Genomic DNA, 17,974 nt, shown 5'->3' with positions numbered 1-17,974 from the left:
AATCGTGTGCCCAACCACTCGACCATATCGTCTCCCCCAAACTGGCCTACCTCCTGTAAGTTTAAACTCGGTTCAAACTAAATTATCTGCCCCTAAGCCTGTGGCGACGTGGGATCGTTCGCTTCACTGCGCGCGAGGTACGCGTCGCTGGTTTTTTTTACAATGGCTCGCAGAGGAGAATTATATATATAGATTATATAGCGGTCTAAAATGCTCAATAAAATGTTTCCATTGATCAATTTAGTAATAATAACGATTGCATATTCTATGGTCATCCAAAAGAAAGCTTCCCTGAAAATTTCAGCGCGCTAGCTAACTGGGAAGTGCCAGAAATTTCGATCGCAAGATTTGATTGGAAAGACAAACAAATAAACAAACAGAGAAAGCAAGTTAAAGAAAACGTGGGAAAAAAGAGCTGTTGTGTAATGACGTTAATGAAACACTCAACCAAGTTGCTAATGAGGGACGGAACAGTACGATAAAAGAACATTGTGTTTTAACTATTTTATTATAACAGTAAAGCACACTCATTACACTCTATAGTTACAAGTTACATTGTCGTTTTAAGCGCAAGACTTCTGATGTGTACGTGTTTCAGTACTCCGTGTGGGATTGTTGCGAATCGTCAGCAGGGCAGGAATCTTCATCTTCGGTAGTCAGACAAGACGTGTGTCCATCCCAACAGGGGACAGAACCCTTGTCATCGCAGGAGAAGATGTGGAATCTGTTGTTGAGATATCTCACCCGCACCTGATGCGAGTGGGAGTTGTCTTGGCTGGTTGTTAGATCCAGGATCTGACCACGAAACAAGGCGAGCTGGTCATCTTTGGTCAACTCGATGGTGTGGACATGTTCCCCTGGGGGGTCTCTGGTCGCGACGCTGGTCAGCAGACGTAGGCGTGGTATAACCAGAGGGGATGGGGATGTTACGGGACCTCGGGTGGAAGGCTGGGGTGCGGCTTTTTGGCTTGTTTCATCCAGTTTCTCCGTGAGATATTTCTCATTGGTGTACATCTGCATGACGATGTCCTTGAGAGCGTTCAACTCTTTCCACACTGGACTACTTTCCCCGTGCACGGGCGCGATAGGATACCTCGTCCTCATTTCTCTCAGACCTCGAATTTTGGGCAAAAATATCCTGACCCCTGACGCCGATACGTTCCTCACGACCCCTCTCTGATCCAGGACCCCTACGGATGCCACCGTCGTGTCGGCCGGACTAGTCCCTACCTCCGTGCCGGAGAAAAACGCTCTCGGTGTACGGTAAAACAGCGAATAATGTGTCCCATTATACGCCGAGTCTGCCTCAAACCCTCCTTTTCTTTCTCCTCTTGTAACAATCTCTCTCTGATTATCGTCATGGTGTCTAATATTGTAAGGATTCCAGTTGGTCAGTGGGGTCAGATAAATGATCTCTAGCGGGATGGCGTAAGTCATTCGTTTCACATTTTTGGTACATTTTCTTTTATTGACGCAGTCTACCAGCGACACGGGTGCTATACTTTCGTGTGTGGTCTCAGCCATGAAGACGTTAGGATCGCTGTATCCCCTTCTGCCCCCCGACAAGCCCATGGCGTCAGGTCTGGCTACCCTATAACGACGGTGGTAGTAACCCACGTTCAGCCTAACGCCGTTCCTCCGGGTGGGGTGTAGGTAGGTGGCGTTAAAACTGTTGTCGTACAGGTTGGCACCGTAGCCGTTTCTCCCTGGCACCTCGGCCATCAGGTCGTCCAGGTAATTCCAGTAGGTGAACTTGTTGTCACGTGGCCTGATCACGTTAAATCTCGCTGCTCTCGAGTTCTGGTGAGGAAAAGCGAGAAGACCATTGGTAGTTTGATATCTAGCATGGGAATAGGATGAGGAATTTAAAGTTAAACTTTATAAAAATTGTGAATATATTTTTTTTTTTTTTTTTTTTAGTATTCCCTGATTAGTATTTACTGAATGTTTCCGTTAAAAAGAGATTTAAAGAAGCAAAATTCTTAAAAGGAAAAAAAATAGCACATAACTTACATTCTTCAATGTTAAGAAATAATCTCAAAGGAGAAGTTAAAAAAAAAACCGCAGAGATGATGATGATGATGATGATGATGAATGTTTATAAATGTTTAAAACTTTTAGCCTATATAAGTAGTTTAGCAGTTTAAAAAGAAAAAAAGCAGCATCTTTCTTTACATTTTTCCTCGATGATATGTGGAGATAGAAGTGGACTAAGCTTTAATCTTACCTTATACTCCTCTAGAGTGTAGCCATGGGGCAGTCTGACCTTTAACCTTACCTTATACACCTCTAGAGTGTAGCCATTGGGCAGTCTGACCTTTAACCTTACCTTATACCCCTCTAGAGTGTAGCCATTGGGAAGTATGACCTTTAACCTTACCTTATACTCCTTTAGAGTGTAGCCATTGGGAAGTATGACCTTTAACCTTACTTTATACTCCTCTAGAGTGTAGCCATTGGGCAGTCTGACACTCAGGTCGTCCACAAGACTCAGGTATGACGTAGGCAGATCTTTAGACAGAGGGTGACAGGCGATCCTGTAGGTCCACTGAGCGTACACAGGTACCCCTTTCTCTGTGATGTTGATGATGGTGGTAGGGAGGTAGGCGAAGTTCTCTTTCATGTGCTTCTTGCCAGTGTAGGCGGAGAAGCGAACCTTTTCCTGAGTAGAAATAAAAATGGAGTGAGCTCCCTTAAACCTTCTGATACATTATTAAATACTTGCGTGCCCGTCCCCGCGCGTTGCCGCAGAAATAGAAGAAGGTCTTACGAAATATATAAGAAGAGTTTCATCAATGCGTTACCAATCCTATATTCTTAGACGTGTGACTTTTGTTTTCTAAAACTGAGTTGTTTAAATGTAAACAATGCCTGCGCTTGGATCATAAATATCGGGACACGGGTTTACCTACATTTCCGCATGAAAGCCTTGAATGTACGTTAAGCACTCACCGTAATAGGCCGGGGGGGGGGGGGGGGAAGAACACACTTCGGTGACCGCCCAGTTGTCAGGGGCGAAGAGGGGAGCTCTCGGGATTACACTACCGCGGGGGGCGCCGCGTACGGCCCCTTGCTCCTTAAGACTAAAGTAGGCGCCATGTTGCTCACAGTATTACACAGGGCGCCAAATAGCACCCAGTCGGGGCGCCAGCTGACGCGCTTGATTCAATTTAACGAACGCATATAACGTTCCATTTTATCCATAGTCTTTCGGACTGTTTAAAACGAACGTAGGCGCCATAGCACTCACTGGATAGCCACCTGTAGTTTAATGATTTTAGACTCACCGGTGGTTTAATGATTGTAGGCTAGTCTGTAGTTTAATGATTGTAGACTCACCTGTAGTTCAGCCCATGTCGAAGCATCGATGGCGTGCCTGTCACTGAAGAACGGTTCTTCTATTTTGTTGGTGTTGGTGGTCCACGCCCCTTCCATGTAGCAGAGCACAGGCTTGAAGTAAGGTCTGTAGTCCCTGGTCTGGTAGTTTTGTTCTTTCCATGCCTGGAACCATTCGCGGAGTTCCACGATCTGGAGAAGGTGGGGTTTGTGGGCTACATTAGGAAGGTTTATGGACTACATTAGGAAGGTTTATGGACTACAGAAAGAAGGTTTATGGACTACATTAGGAAGGTTTATGGACTACAGCAGGAAGGTTTTTGGACTACATCAGGAAAGTGAGGTTTATGGACTACATCAGGAAGGTTTATGGACTACAGAGAGAAGGTTTATGGACTACATTAGGAAGGTTTATGGACTACATCAGGAAGGTTTATGGACTACATTAGGAAGGTTTATGGACTACATTAGGAAGGTTTATGGACTACATTAGGAAGGTTTATGGACTACATCAGGAAGGTTTATGGACTACATTAGGAAGGTTTATGGACTACATCAGGAAGGTTTATGGACTACATTAGGAAGGAGAAACTACAAGCCATTTGAAAATCATTGTGTAAGAATGATGACGTAGGTTTAAAGTGTGTGAACGTACCTGCTCATGGACTGTCGGTTTTTCTAGGACTTCCGGTGGAACGGGTGGGAAGGGAATCTCAGTCAACTGATCGGAGTTTCCAGGTTCGTCACTGGGCATGCGCAGCTGGAAATCGTTGTGGCGGGTACGGAACTCCACGCCGTTCAGCACATACTACAGAACAAAACATCCGTGAGGTTTGAGCTAGGAATTAGTCAAAGCAGCCTTGAATTGCCATCCCCCATCCGGACATTTTCGCTTCCAACATTAGCCCCTATGTTATTAAGACCCGCCCAGTTGGGTGTTACCCCGCACGTTAAGGATATTACCCAGAAAGGGGTAATAGGGCTGGTAAGTAGGTCACCAACCTGTTCTATGGCTCAAGCAGATTATATTGAGCCGTAGAACTGGTTGTTGACCTACTTACCAGCCCTATTGACATGGGGTAACGGCTTCGTGGGAAATAATGTCCGTGTGTGTGGGGGGGGGGGGGGGAAGGGTCTCCACGGAGTAATTGATATGTACTGTAGGAGGGGTCGGCGTGGTCGAGTCGGTAAAGCTCATGGTTGCTAAACCGAAAAGTCTCGAGTTCGAACCCCCGGGCAGATGAGGCTCGTTAGCTGGGGACAGCCACTCTTCTAGGAGAGACAACTCCAAAATTAAACAACTGCTGCCTTGTAGTTTGTTCTTGGTTGGACAAAGGCTATGGAAGCAAATCCAAAAAGAAAAGCAGGCTGAAATCGGAGTCAATGGCCTAAATGGCGCATAACCAGTTGACACGTAACGCTACGTGCCGATAATTCTCAATCCCCTTCAACACTAATAATTAAGAACGAAGAAGAAGAAGATGTACTGTAGGGGTTGGGGGTAATGTCTTAAACCCGACTATAATAATACAAACACATCAATCAGCAACTGTATACATTTTAAAAAAAAAAACCAAAAAAACCTTTTATGGAAAGTTCACACATATTTTCATTTTCATCTTCGAATGGTAAGTTTTCTTAAAATCAGAAAAGAGCCAAAAAAAATCACCCATCTTCATCAACACTGATCAACTAATTATATAAGTATAAGCTGCCATTCAAATGATCACAATGTGACTGGACTGACCCACATGTCTTACGATTACCGACCTGTCCTTCACCTTGACCCAAGGTGCGCATGGTGTTGGAGTGGTCGTGTATGGCGCACATGGACCTCCCACTGTGGGTGTTGACGTAGAAGTTCTCTGGTCCGTCCGCGTCAACTCTGATTTGTTTGATGCCGGAGCCGCCGTCTGCTCGAATCTTTTCTTCTGCTGCAAACTGTTGCAGCATCACCTGCGAGAACATACAACAGTAAACAACACCTTCAAGAACATACAACAGTAGACATCACCTGCAAGAATGACCAAAGATTCATCTGTATAGACAACTTGCCTACATATATAACCCGTGTGTCCAAATAACCTACTGGTCAAATAAAACCATACTGTTTAAAATAGACACATTTTAAAAATAAATTTACCTGTCTATTATAGACCGAGTCATCTAAAATAACCAGACAGTCTCAAATAGACTCACCCGTTAGAACTGACCCACTTGTCTAAAACAGAGATTTATGTCTAAAATAGACTCATCCGTCTAAATTAGACCCACCTGTCTAAAATAGACTGACCTGTTTAAAGTAGACCCACCTGACTAAAATAGAATTACCTGTCTAAAATAGACTCACCTGTTTTAAATAGACCCACCTTTCTAAAATAGACCAACCAGTTTAAAATAGACTCACTTTCTAAAGTAGACTCATCTGTCTAAAATAGACCCACCTGTCTAAATCAGACCCATCAGTCTACAATAGACTCACCTGTCTGGACAGTGCCGCCACAACATTTCTCAATTCCTCCATTTGATTTTCTTCCTTGCCTGTCAGATTACCTGAGGCCAAGGTCACCCCGACCTAAGACAAAACAGGTTCACAATCTAAGCACACGGTGTTTTTAAAAACTTCGACATGATTTATGTGCAATGTACATTTTAAAGTCGAAATCGAATGTCGTGTAAGTAAATGATACGGTTGTACTGTAAGCTGACTGACAACAAAGGTGATGCGCAATAAAGGCTATGCCATAAACGATATTTTGGTTTTACACATGTTTTCCCATGTGCCATGTTTCGTGTTATGCTACATGCTACATGCTGTATGTTCCATGTTTCCTGTTCCATGTTTTTTGTTCCATGTTCCATGTTTCATGTTCCATGTGCTATGCTACATGCTACATGCTGTATGTTCCACGTTTCCTGTTCCATGTTTTTGGTTACATGTTCCATGTTTCATTTTCCGTGTTCTATGTTCTATATTCCACACCATTTGTTTTTGTAACCGCCAGGTTTGTTAAAATAAAAATAAAATGTGAATGTTTTGAACTCTTTAACACAGCGGACAGAATCTTGCTCATGGCATTAACGGGCTCAGTTACACATTTTTAAACATAAAAGTCCGATAAGTTTTTGTTTTTCACATCATACCGGAGTCTATTCAAGGGCATGTAATTCCATGCTTAGTCAAGCAGTGGCGTAGGCAGGGGGGGGGGGGGGTTAGGGGGGGTCATAACCCCCCCATAGACCCCTCGGTATATATAAAAAGTATGACGGGGGATGCAAATCGAAAGTTTGAGGGGGGGGGGTGCAAATCGAAAGTTTGAGGGGGGGGTGTGCAAATCGAAAGTTTGAGGGGGGGGGGGGTGCAAATCGAAAGTTTGAGGGGGGGGGGTAAAAATTGGACCCCCCCCCCCCCTTGAGACGATCCTGGCTACGCCACTGAGTCAAGGCTAACCTTTGATGTGCAAAAAATAAAAAAAGTAGTAAACAAGGTTCCTACATGTCGGTACTAGTGTTAGATACTGTCATACACTTGCATTAACACATTTACTGTAGTGAAAGTACTTTAAAAAAAAACTAGTTCTTACAAGCAGTGGGTTAGTGTCATTGAGTCAAAACATTAACCTAACTAAAAGTTAACCGAGAGACGATTAAAGAGCAACAACTCACCAGGGTCAACAAACTGACAAGAATCATTGTGAGCAACAGAGTACACTTTCCCTGTCCACCGGTTATATAGCCTCTACTTGAGCCCCCACCATCTTTAGCCTCCACCATCTTTAGCTTCCACTCTCCTTACCGCCCCCCGCCCCTCCCCTATTTAGCCTTCACCCTCACTTAAATACACTCTCTTGCTCATGAGTCAAAATATTCCCCGAAACGTTTAACACAAATGTTGTATCCTGTATGAGAGCAACTGTTGTATTGCAGCGGTTCACTTGTTATATATCGCAGTTACGAAATCCGTTCTTTAGTGAGGTCACTAAGTGACTTCATTAAGTTACTTCATTATATGAGGCCAATAATGAGGTAAGCAATAGAGGTCATTAAGCGAGGTCATCAATGAGGTGATTAAGTGACTTCATTAAGTGACTTCATTAAGTGACTTCATTATGTAAGGTCAATATGTGAGATCATAATCTTAAAAAGTTGCTTCTACCTCTAGTGGTCTAGCGGTAGGGAGTTGGACTGCTAACCCGTAAGTCTCGAGTTTGAATCCGGGTTCAAGTCAGTAGACCGCCTCTGAGTCCACCCAACTCTGATGGGTACCTAACTCACGTTAGGGTAAGTAAAGGCGGTTGTGCATAGTGCTGACCACACTATCTCTTCATATGCCGAGGTCACAGAAACAAGTGAACTCTACTTTACTTGCCCTATAGACCGTCACGTTTGAAAAGGGAACTTTACTTTTTTTTTTACCTCTTCTCTCCATCCTCAGCCCTCTCCGCTGTGGCGTCGCTAGGTCGGGTGTCTCCCGATGCTGTAACTTAGACCTCCACCCCTCTTTAATAATGTTTGCGGTTTCGGTTTCGCGCCCCCCATCCCCACCCCTGAGCTTGGAACGGTATGGTCGAATGGTTGAGCGTTTGCCTACTAGCCCAAATGTCTAGAGTTCAAATGTTGGTTGAGACGTGCGACTGTAGGACGTCCCTGAGTCCACCAAGCTCTGATGGGTACCTAACTTACGATGGGGAAAGAAAAAGCCGACGTCAAGAAACCTATGAATTCTACTTCGTCTGCTAGGTCTAAAGTGGAATCTTTACTTTACATCTAACCTAAAAACAAGTAGGCCACAACTAGAGAGGGAACAAGCAAGTACAAAAAGGGATCCAAATCGTCTACCACTTAAATCAGCTGTATGGCAGGTATAGACTTAGTACAGCGAATAGAAGGCGAGAAGTTGCCAGAAAAATACAATAATTTTTTGCCTAGATCTAGATTCTATATTAATATACATAGAAATTTAAAAAAAAATACAATTCAAAGTTGTCCTCTGAGGGAAGTACTAATGACGTTTGTAGTGTTATTATATTCCCAAAAAAGACAGTTTTTTTTCTTTGTTTTATAAGTATTTAACACGAAATTTCGCCAATTTAAAGAGAGTTAAGGTTATACTAATAACTGTAAACATGTGTGGAGATTTATTTGGTAAGGGGGGGGTGTGGATTAGATTATTTCTTTGTTATATAAATGGAGGAGAAATGACGAAATGTTTGATAAACGCAGCTTTAAAATAGAATAAAAAGAACTGAGTAAGCAACTAAACTCCCCAGCTGTCCAATCAACACTCCCCTACATTGTTCAAGTGGGTGTGGTAAGAAACCAACAAGAAAGGAGTCATTATCTTCTTGTTAAACTTACTTTAGCAGACCCAGGGTTATGGATCTGTGTCAATGGGTTGGCCTAATTACATAAGTGTTTTATTGTCAGCTGGGATGTAAAATAGGTGCTACTCTGTCTTCTTATAACTTCTTTAGTGTCCTAAAGTGGGCTAATTTTGTCGGAGTGAACGTAGTTTTGTTACTAAACGTGCGCAACTTCTTTTATTAGAGGGTTAAACCAGGGTTGGGATTGTTTATTTGGCTGGGGTCCTGACTTCTTGTGACGATTTGTCATGATAGGAGGTGTTGCAAAAAAAATAATCGTTGACATTTAGTTCTAGCCCCTGAACCTGATATTATTTTTAACTTACCGAGTAACTTCCCTTTTCCTTGAATACTACATTTAAAAATTGGGACACACATTACTTGTTCGTGTTTTTATTTCAGACAGTCTAACACAGGGGTTCCCAACCCCGTGCCCGCGGGCGCCATGGCGCCCGCCAAACGATTCGTATGTGCCCGCCTCTCACTATTCGACAGAGACAGAATTTTTTTCATATACATTATTGAAAGGTTGAAGGGGATGGAAATCGAAAGATTGAGGGGGGGGGGGGGGGTGCAAATAATAAATTTGAGAGGGGGTGCAAATTTGAGGGGTATGGGTGCAAATCGAAAGTTTGAGCGGGGGGGGGGGGGGGGGGGGGGGGTCGGTCAAAATCGAAAGTTTTGTCCCCGGGTGACGGGAAGGGTCGCTACGCCTCTGGAAGGAGTTTGTCGATTTAAAATAGGTGGTACCCGCCACCCTACCGATATTTTAGAATGTGCTCTAGAGTAAAAAAAGGTTGGGAACCCCTGGTCTAACATATCATTAAGACAATTAAGAGTAATGCTAACCTAATGTTAACTGGCTAATCATTGCCAACACATACTAAAATAATGCCGGCTAACAAATTCAACATTACCAATGTTTAAGTGGGTAGTGAGAGACTCTGCTAAATTGGAATATCCTGATAGAATAAGAAATGTTTTTAAAAAGTAAAATCGAATTTTTGTTTGTTTCACGAGGTTTTTTTTTTTAAATTTTTGTTACCACAAGAAATAAAAGAAATGTGTGATTCTCTAGTTAGCTGTTTGGACGCCCCATGGACAAAGAAAACAGGAAAGGTCAAGAGAGATGTGGTGACCCGCGGCGGAGAAACAGCTGACAGAGGCAGGACTGTCATGGGGGACTGTCATGTAGCAGCTGGCAGAGGCAGGACTGTCATGGGGGACTGTCATGTAGCAGCTGGCAGAGGCAGGACTGTCATGGGGGACTGTCATGTAGCAGCTGGCAGAGGCAGGACTGTCATGAGGGACTGTCAGCGAAATTGCCGTTGACCGACACAAGTGGAGGGAGCTTTCTGTGGCGGGCTCATGTGTCATGGGCACAAATAGGTAAAGATGATGATGTTTTAGCTGTTAAAGAACGAATCTAATTGATTGAACAAAGACTCTAAAGTTGTTTCTTGTCCTTTCAAATGTATCTTTCTTCACAAAATTTCTTTGATTTCAAACATTTTCAGTTAAAGTGTAGGCATACTATCTGCTGAGACCCAAGTATTGTACATTGAATAGGAATGTACTTGAAACAATACTACAACAACTCCAATATTTACCCCCCCCTGGTCCCGTCCCCCCCCCCCCTTACATGCAGTATTATCCTTTTGTTATCTGTAGAGTAAAATTATCTAACACCGTGTCCACATTATCATAAGACAATTAATCATCTAATAAGCGAATTGATTAACATTCACATGTAATTAGCCTCACGTTGTTTACCTGATTGCCCTAATGAGAATCTCATTAAGGCTGATTCTTACCTGTAAGTCTGCCGCAGGTAGTATGTGGTTAAAGCTAGATGAGACAACCACATCTAACCACACCTGCCTGAGTTAACGGAATTTTTTAGGAAGGTTTCAAGGGACTGCTGTGTGTGGATTTGTTCATCGGTTATCTAACTTGGATACTAAAAAAATGCAAGTTTTTAAAGTCATTTTTACAAACTTTAATTTTGTTCACAAAGTCCGTTAATGGGTTTGTAACAATTCTTGAAATTCAAGTTTAACACACATCTAATGCAGTGGGCTCGTTCAAACTTTCCAGATACTTTCTTCTTTGAAGACAAGGCAAAAATATCTAATTTTTAATCTAATTAGATAGACGACGAGTTATTAAAATGTAATTAAATGATTTCGAACCAGATATGAGAAAACAAGTACTGGTGATCACATGACCAGCATGTTGTCGGAAGTGAACTGTTGGTCACGGATGGTTGCAGAGGCGTATCCAGGTTTTCGTTGTAGGGGGAGCGAAAAGAGCAAAAAAAGGCGCCAAATTTTTAACACGTTCTATATACGTGTATTATATATATATATATATATATATATATATATATATATATATATATATATATATATATATATATATATATATATATATATATATATATATATATATATAATTACTAGCTGTATGTCATTACTTCGCACTCTGGAGAAATAAGAAAAAAAACACAATGTAGGCCGACAAAACAAAAATTGTATCAATCTAAACAAAAACAAAAATATACACACACTACAACCAAAAACAATGAACGTAACACAATCTGTTTTGTAATTCTTGTAAAAAAATTTCTTACACAATAATTCCTGGGAAATTATTTAAGACAAGTGGAATAGGGGAAATAATCACTCTCTTAATATAAATATGTATATATCTACACATTTAATTATAAATGTCAAAACAAGTAAATAATTACTTTAAAATATAATGGAATTGTTTAACACTATTCGTGTTTACAACATGTTTTTGTCTATAATCAGAATTTAATATATCGTCATCATAAATGTTAAAGTATTACAGCATAATGAAAGTTTCAAATTTATTCAAACTTATTCAAATTTATTCAAACAACGGTTACAATTGTAGGCACAAAGGCCTTTTTTCACATTGGCCGTTTAAACAAATAAAGCAATTCAATAACACATAGCAGTAACACATAGCACTGAAAATGTGGAATAAAGAAACAATGGTACATAGCTATCATACATAATGAGATAAAAAAGAGAATATAATAGATGAATGAGAAATGTTACAATGAGTCAGTTAGGTCATTAAATAATTTTAGTTTTAATTTAGATTGGAATATATTTTCAGATCTAGATAGCTTTATTTTATTAGGAAGATTGTTCCACAAATTAGAACCAGAGTAGGCGAAGCTATGTTTTTGGAAAAAGGTTGAATAAGGGAATGGTAAATTGAGACGACGATTTAATTTTATGTTAAAAGAAAATAGATCTGATAAGTAAGAGGGGGCTGTTTCGTGGAATATTTTATATAAGAAAATTGATTTAGTATATATTATCTTTTTATTTAATGGAAGTATTTTAGTTGTAAGAAAAGAATCCATACTACTAGACAAGCCAGTAACCAGTTTTATAGCCCTTTTTTGTAAAGAAAGAAGAGGACGCTGCTTAGATATAAAGCTGCCGCTCCACACTACAGAAGCATAATCCAACCTGGATTGAATAAAAGCCTCATAAAAAACCAGCCTGCTCCTATAGTTGAGAAAGTTCTTTATCCTTGCTAACTGAAAGGTTGTCTTTAATAAGGACATTCTTAGAAAATGAATATGGTCAGACCAAGTGAGGTTGTGATCTATAAACAATCCTAGGCATTTGTAACTGTCTACCTGTTCAATGTTTGAATTGTCTATAGTAATGTTTAATGCGGTGGATGGAAGACGAAGGCGTTTCTGATGAGTTGTAATAAACATTGACTTGGTTTTATCGGGGTGAAGTTTCATTTTGTTAAATTTTGTCCAAGTTGCAAGCTGATTGGCACATGTTTGAAGTTTGTAACTGAGTGACTCAGCACTGTCTGCAAAGACATGCAAAGAAGTATCATCAGCGAACATCTCGCACTGACCAGCGTCAATATGTAATGGAAGATCATTAATGTATAAAGAAAAAAGTAAAGGACCTAAGATTGAGCCCTGTGGAACCCCTATATTAACATATTTCTGTGAAGAGATGGTATTAAGGTGAAACACGCGTTGAGATCGGTTAGATAAAAAGGAGTGAAGTAACCTAACTGTAAAGTCGTGGAATTTGTATGGAATTAGTTTTTTAAGAAGTATGGTGTGATCAATAGAATCAAAGGCTTTTCTGAAATCGACAAACAGCGAGCCACAGAGTAGGTTCACGCTTTTCAATATAATGGAGTAACTTTCAGGATAACAGTCTCCATTTAACTAAATATCGGTCTTTTAGTTCAGATCATATATATTTAATTAACTACTGCTTCTCTGTGTTCTTTAAAGATCATTTTTTAACATAGTGATAGCTATGGGTTAGATCACTGTATTGCTCACACACTTTTTTACTGGTAATTGCAAAAACAATATTCACAGAGTTTTACGTTTAAAAAGCTATTTTTCTGACGGCATGGTACTTTGGTACATCATTACGCGTCTTTCTACATGTACTTATCAGTTCGGGGTGGGTTGGGGGGGGGGGGGGGGTTCAACTTCATTCACCACTGTCCGGTCACTTTAGGTCAATTATCTAGCCCAGTGTATACCTAGGTGTGACATTAATGTCGCTCTACACAATTGTGGCGGTGAAGTGTGTGGGGGAGGGGGGGATAACTAACTCAGAGTGAACATAGCGTCAGTTTTTAGACGACTGTTCAAAACATACATGTATATTACACAAATATATATTACACACAATATATTACAGAAATAGATTTAAATAAGTAGCAGTGGTATTATGACAATATTTTTTTTTACAGAGAGGTCCATGGGGGAGGGGGTTGTAACTGTTTCATATAATTTGTAATCGTAATCACTATCGTCCAGACTGTAAGAATACTACTACTTCATCGTGATGACGTTGTTGATCTCATCAAAATTTCCCCACCACTACGCAGTTTGCTCATACGTAAATTTAAATAGAGGTGCCACATCAGTTGTATTTGTTTCTGTATTGTAATTGTTTTAAATTAATCACACGATTCAAACTGTATATATAAAGTAATTATGTGTGAAGTTTTATGTATACCATTTTCTAATTCAATTATTCGTAAGCAAATACATTATACAGTTGCCTTAAACTTAACACCCCTCTTGCCAAGTGGTACTACCAGTAGATGTTTTTTAAACATTGCAATGCATCGTAATGGTTATTTTTAGAATGGCAAACTGATGCAGCTGTTAATACGTGTTGTAAACGTAGACACTACTAGACTAGTACAATAATGCTTAATTGCTGCATGAAAAGAAATCTTGTGATTTACATAGATGTGCCGACCAAAAATTTTTTTTTAACAAATATCATTGTTTAAAACTTTGAGTTTAAAAAGTTTCCAAAAAGGCGCCACTTTGCTGAAAATGGCCAGAGGGGGAGCGGCCGCTCCCCCCTGCTCCCCCCCTGCGTACGCTACTGGATGGTTGGTTTTAGGCCTCAGAACGGTCACGGCTGTTGAAAAAGGGCAGATAATTGTCTACATGAGTTCGCTGGCTGCTGATCGTGTTTTAAAGCAAATAATAATTCTAAAAAGTAGAAAATAAAACAAATATATAAAACTTTATAATAATAATCTTTTAAATGCACCGGAAATAAGAAAATAAATGTAATTTATTTCCTTAAATAAAAACTGTTGTCGCTTATGAGATCCCTTACATATTTTAACGACCAAAGTTTTATTTAAAGAAAGAACTTCAATGTTGGTTTTTTTTTTATTACAGTTGACGCCCCCCCCCTGCCGGTCACGTGTCCAAGTGCCAGACATGCCACCCTGTGCCACCCTCCCCACTGTCAACAACGCCAGGCCGTCAGTTGTCAATGGCAATGACACGGTCACGGTGACCTTTGAGTGCTTGACCGGTTTTTACATGTCCGGTGACCCAGTGGTCGTCTGCCTGCCGTCTGTTGGCGTCTGGTCACCACGGCCTGAATGCAACGTCATCAACCAGGACACGAACGTGACGACAACAATCAGTAAGACGTGATCCTTAACTATCGTGGACTTTAAGTTTTATAACGTTTAGTTCTACGTTTCTGTTCTTTCTTTATATACACTATAAGTTTACTTTATTAATATATGCCTACTTTTTTAATGTATTATCATAACTTATAGTCCTACGTTTCTATACTTTCTTTATATACACCATATGGTTACTTCATTACTATCAACCTAATTTTTAAATGTATTACCACAATTGTTTTTACTTTATTAATATAACTTTATTTTCTACTGTAATATACAGATTTTTTCTTACTTCATTCCTGCTGTCCTGTCTTTTCAAAAGTCTTCCACTAGACGCGATTCTACATTACATTTACATACCACATCTTTTACTACATACATTATATGCTTTTTAAACACTTCTCCACTTTACCACAGTTCTATACAGTTTAGACAATTCTACGATTTATTTTAAGCATAATTTAATGTATTTCTATATTGTTTAGATTTTATTATATTGTTTAGAATTGTGTATATATTTAAATCAACACACTATTGAATAGACATATTATTAGAGCATTTTTTTAGCATGTCCATCCAGTGTTTCTTCCCAGACTTTTTTCTCCGGGGGGGGGGGGGGGAGCAACATTTTCCGAGGGGGCGGACACTGGTAAAAGTATGTTTTCTATATACATTTCATTTCGTTGAAGGGGGGGGGGGGTAGCCTATTCGGGGGGAGGGGGGACTGGGGGGGGGGGGGGGGCGAAGATATGCTTGGAAGAAACTGTTTCCATCATCTAAGTAAAATATGCAGGCGTGTATTTCCTTCATATTCCACGTGTATTCCTTAATGTAGTAACACCCGATTGAGTGCATGATCTCCCACAGATAACAAGAACGAAGAGTGGCTCTACTACTGCTTGATTGGGCTCCTGGCTCTCATTGCCGTGGCCCTGCTGGCTGCTACCTTGGCCTACTGTTGCTGGTAAGGTCATTTACACACGACGCTTTACAGAATGCTATTTCTACATCTTCACACATGACTGCTTTACGCATAGGGCGATTTACATATTGACTGCTTTATATATTGACTTCTTTGCATAATGACTGCTTTACTTATGGACTGCTTTACATATTGACTGCTTTATATATTGACTGCTTTACATATGGATTGCTTTACATATGGACTGCTTTATATATTGACTGCTTTACATATGGACTGCTTTATATATTGACGGCTTTACAGATGGACTGCTTTACATATGGACTGCTTTACATATGGACTGCTTTACATATGGACTGCTTTATATATTGACGGCTTTACAGATGGACTGCTTTACATATGGACTGCTTTACATATGGATTGCTTTAAACATTGATTGTCTTTCTTATTAACTGTTTTATAAATTAACTGCTTCATATATTTTTGACCTTAAATATTGACTTCTTTAGACTTTATTCAGTGAGGTTTTGTACATATATTTTAACACATCTTGACCTACTTCTTTGCACATTAATTGTTTTACGTAGTCTAATTAACAGCTCAAACTAATAATTTGTTGCTTATAGCCTAATTAACATCGCTTTTTCTATGGTTTAATTAAAAGCTTTCAACATTTACTGATTAGCTGCTGTAAATATTAACAAATCAGGTTAGGTAACACATTTCATTAGCTTCATGTACGATGTACAGACATTCTAAATATTTGGACCAGAGGCAGTCAGATCTAGTGGGCTGGGGTAGTTAAAGACCTAAGCAGTTAACATCAAATCAACGATTTTTACCAATCATATCTTCTGTGGTATAAATGTGTTTCTATTGACTATCGCTTAATCCTACAAGATCAAAACGTGTGTTTAGGCTTTAAGTTTAAACCTAAACCTTGACCCAGCAGCGGAGCCACATCTGGTTCAACTTTTTCCCTTTACCCACAGCCGGCCAACCCACGTGACTACCGTATACCCCTACACCATCACTCGGGTCCCGGCATCTTGGTGGCGTCGCTGTTGCTGTGGCAGTGTGGACGGGAGTCACGTGGTCACGCATCACGACTCGTCTAATTACCCGCAGCAACCCCGGGGGAGGGGCAGCGTCTTGTGGGTGAGTACATACACGTGCGTCAATTCACGTGTCAGTTTTTGACAAAAACATTGCAATGCTAGAGAAGTAAGAAGAGGGAAGGTGCAAAAAAATTGAACGGTCTCTGTGGCCACGACGTACTAAACACATTATGTTGTCAGTACTATCCCCACTACATTGCCCAGTACAGTTCATATTACACTTCCCTAACACTACCTATTACAGTACCCACTAAACTGCAAATCTTAATTACATTTTATATCAACATCTTAACGACATTTTAGTCACATCTTAGTCAAAATTTAGGCCTTATTTAGTCACATCTGAGTCAGATTTTAGTCACTACTTAGTCACCACTTAGTCACCACTTAGTCACCACTTAGTCACCACTTAGTCACCACTTAGTCACAGCACCTCTGACCCTAACAGGTGACTGGAGCAAACGGTGGCCCCGCCCCTATGACGTCAGTCGAGACACCCACACAGCGCGTGGCCCACGTGACCAAGCACGTGCAGCCAGCGAAAGACCCCAACAAACACACCAAGATCTGGATGCCACACACCCACATCGTCAGGAACACCAGCACCAAGTGACGTCAGTCTAGCCGGAGTTGACGTCAGTCTAGGTAGAGTTGACGTCAGGCAAGCCGGAGAGGGATTGACGTCTGACTAGACGACACAAGTTGACGTCTGTATAGACTGACACGGATTGACTTTTTTAAAAACGGACCCAAAAAGACGTCTGTCTAGATGAAGACGTCACTAAATGTCTTTTGGTTAATAATCGAGGTAACCTTATTTGAACACATAGTCAAGTCTAGATATAAAAAAAATTACATTTTCTGATTGTGGGGTTCAACTACCAACCAAAATCACCAGTCTATAACCAATCCACAAATCTTACCATATTAATAATTTGTATTTTTTTATAATCCATGTATTTAATAATAAATATATTGATATTAAAATTATATATATATATATATATATATATATATATATATATATATATATATATATATATATATATATATATATATATATATATCATATATTTTAGTAAGAACTATTTTGTTACCTGACCAGTATTTTGTTCGAATGACTTGCTTCAGATCGTACCTTTTAAAAGTGTCGTCACTAGGTCGGTTGCCACCTGGTGTGATAACAATGGGTGTAACCTCGACCCTCAAACAATTTTGGTAACTCACTTTAGTCTTACCCTTCCCCTTAA

General features: G+C 40.2%; 2 protein-coding genes across 2 annotated transcripts; one reads left to right on the top strand and one right to left on the bottom strand.

Annotated features, from left to right (window-relative positions):
• Window positions 1-503: 503 nt before the first annotated feature.
• On the bottom strand, window positions 504-7,083 carry LOC131941959 (uncharacterized). Its single transcript, XM_059301594.1, has 7 exons — window positions 7,003-7,083; window positions 5,819-5,911; window positions 5,107-5,292; window positions 3,992-4,144; window positions 3,340-3,528; window positions 2,228-2,662; window positions 504-1,800 (listed from the first exon to the last, which is right to left on the bottom strand). Exons 1-7 carry the CDS (start codon window positions 7,027-7,029, stop codon window positions 595-597), a joined length of 2,289 nt encoding a protein of 762 aa, XP_059157577.1. The 5' UTR covers window positions 7,030-7,083; the 3' UTR covers window positions 504-594.
• A 7,371-nt stretch (window positions 7,084-14,454) lies between these two features.
• On the top strand, window positions 14,455-17,666 carry LOC131941970 (uncharacterized). Its single transcript, XM_059301606.1, has 4 exons — window positions 14,455-14,695; window positions 15,552-15,648; window positions 16,599-16,764; window positions 17,173-17,666. Exons 1-4 carry the CDS (start codon window positions 14,485-14,487, stop codon window positions 17,335-17,337), a joined length of 639 nt encoding a protein of 212 aa, XP_059157589.1. The 5' UTR covers window positions 14,455-14,484; the 3' UTR covers window positions 17,338-17,666.
• Window positions 17,667-17,974: the final 308 nt, after the last annotated feature.

This window comes from Physella acuta, unplaced genomic scaffold (genome assembly GCF_028476545.2).
Source record: "Physella acuta isolate Inbredline_101_S28 unplaced genomic scaffold, ASM2847654v3 ptg000378l, whole genome shotgun sequence".
Lineage (NCBI taxonomy): Eukaryota > Metazoa > Mollusca > Gastropoda > Physidae > Physella > Physella acuta.
Note: the sequence above shows the minus strand (reverse complement) of the source record. Positions and strands in the feature narration are given on the sequence as shown.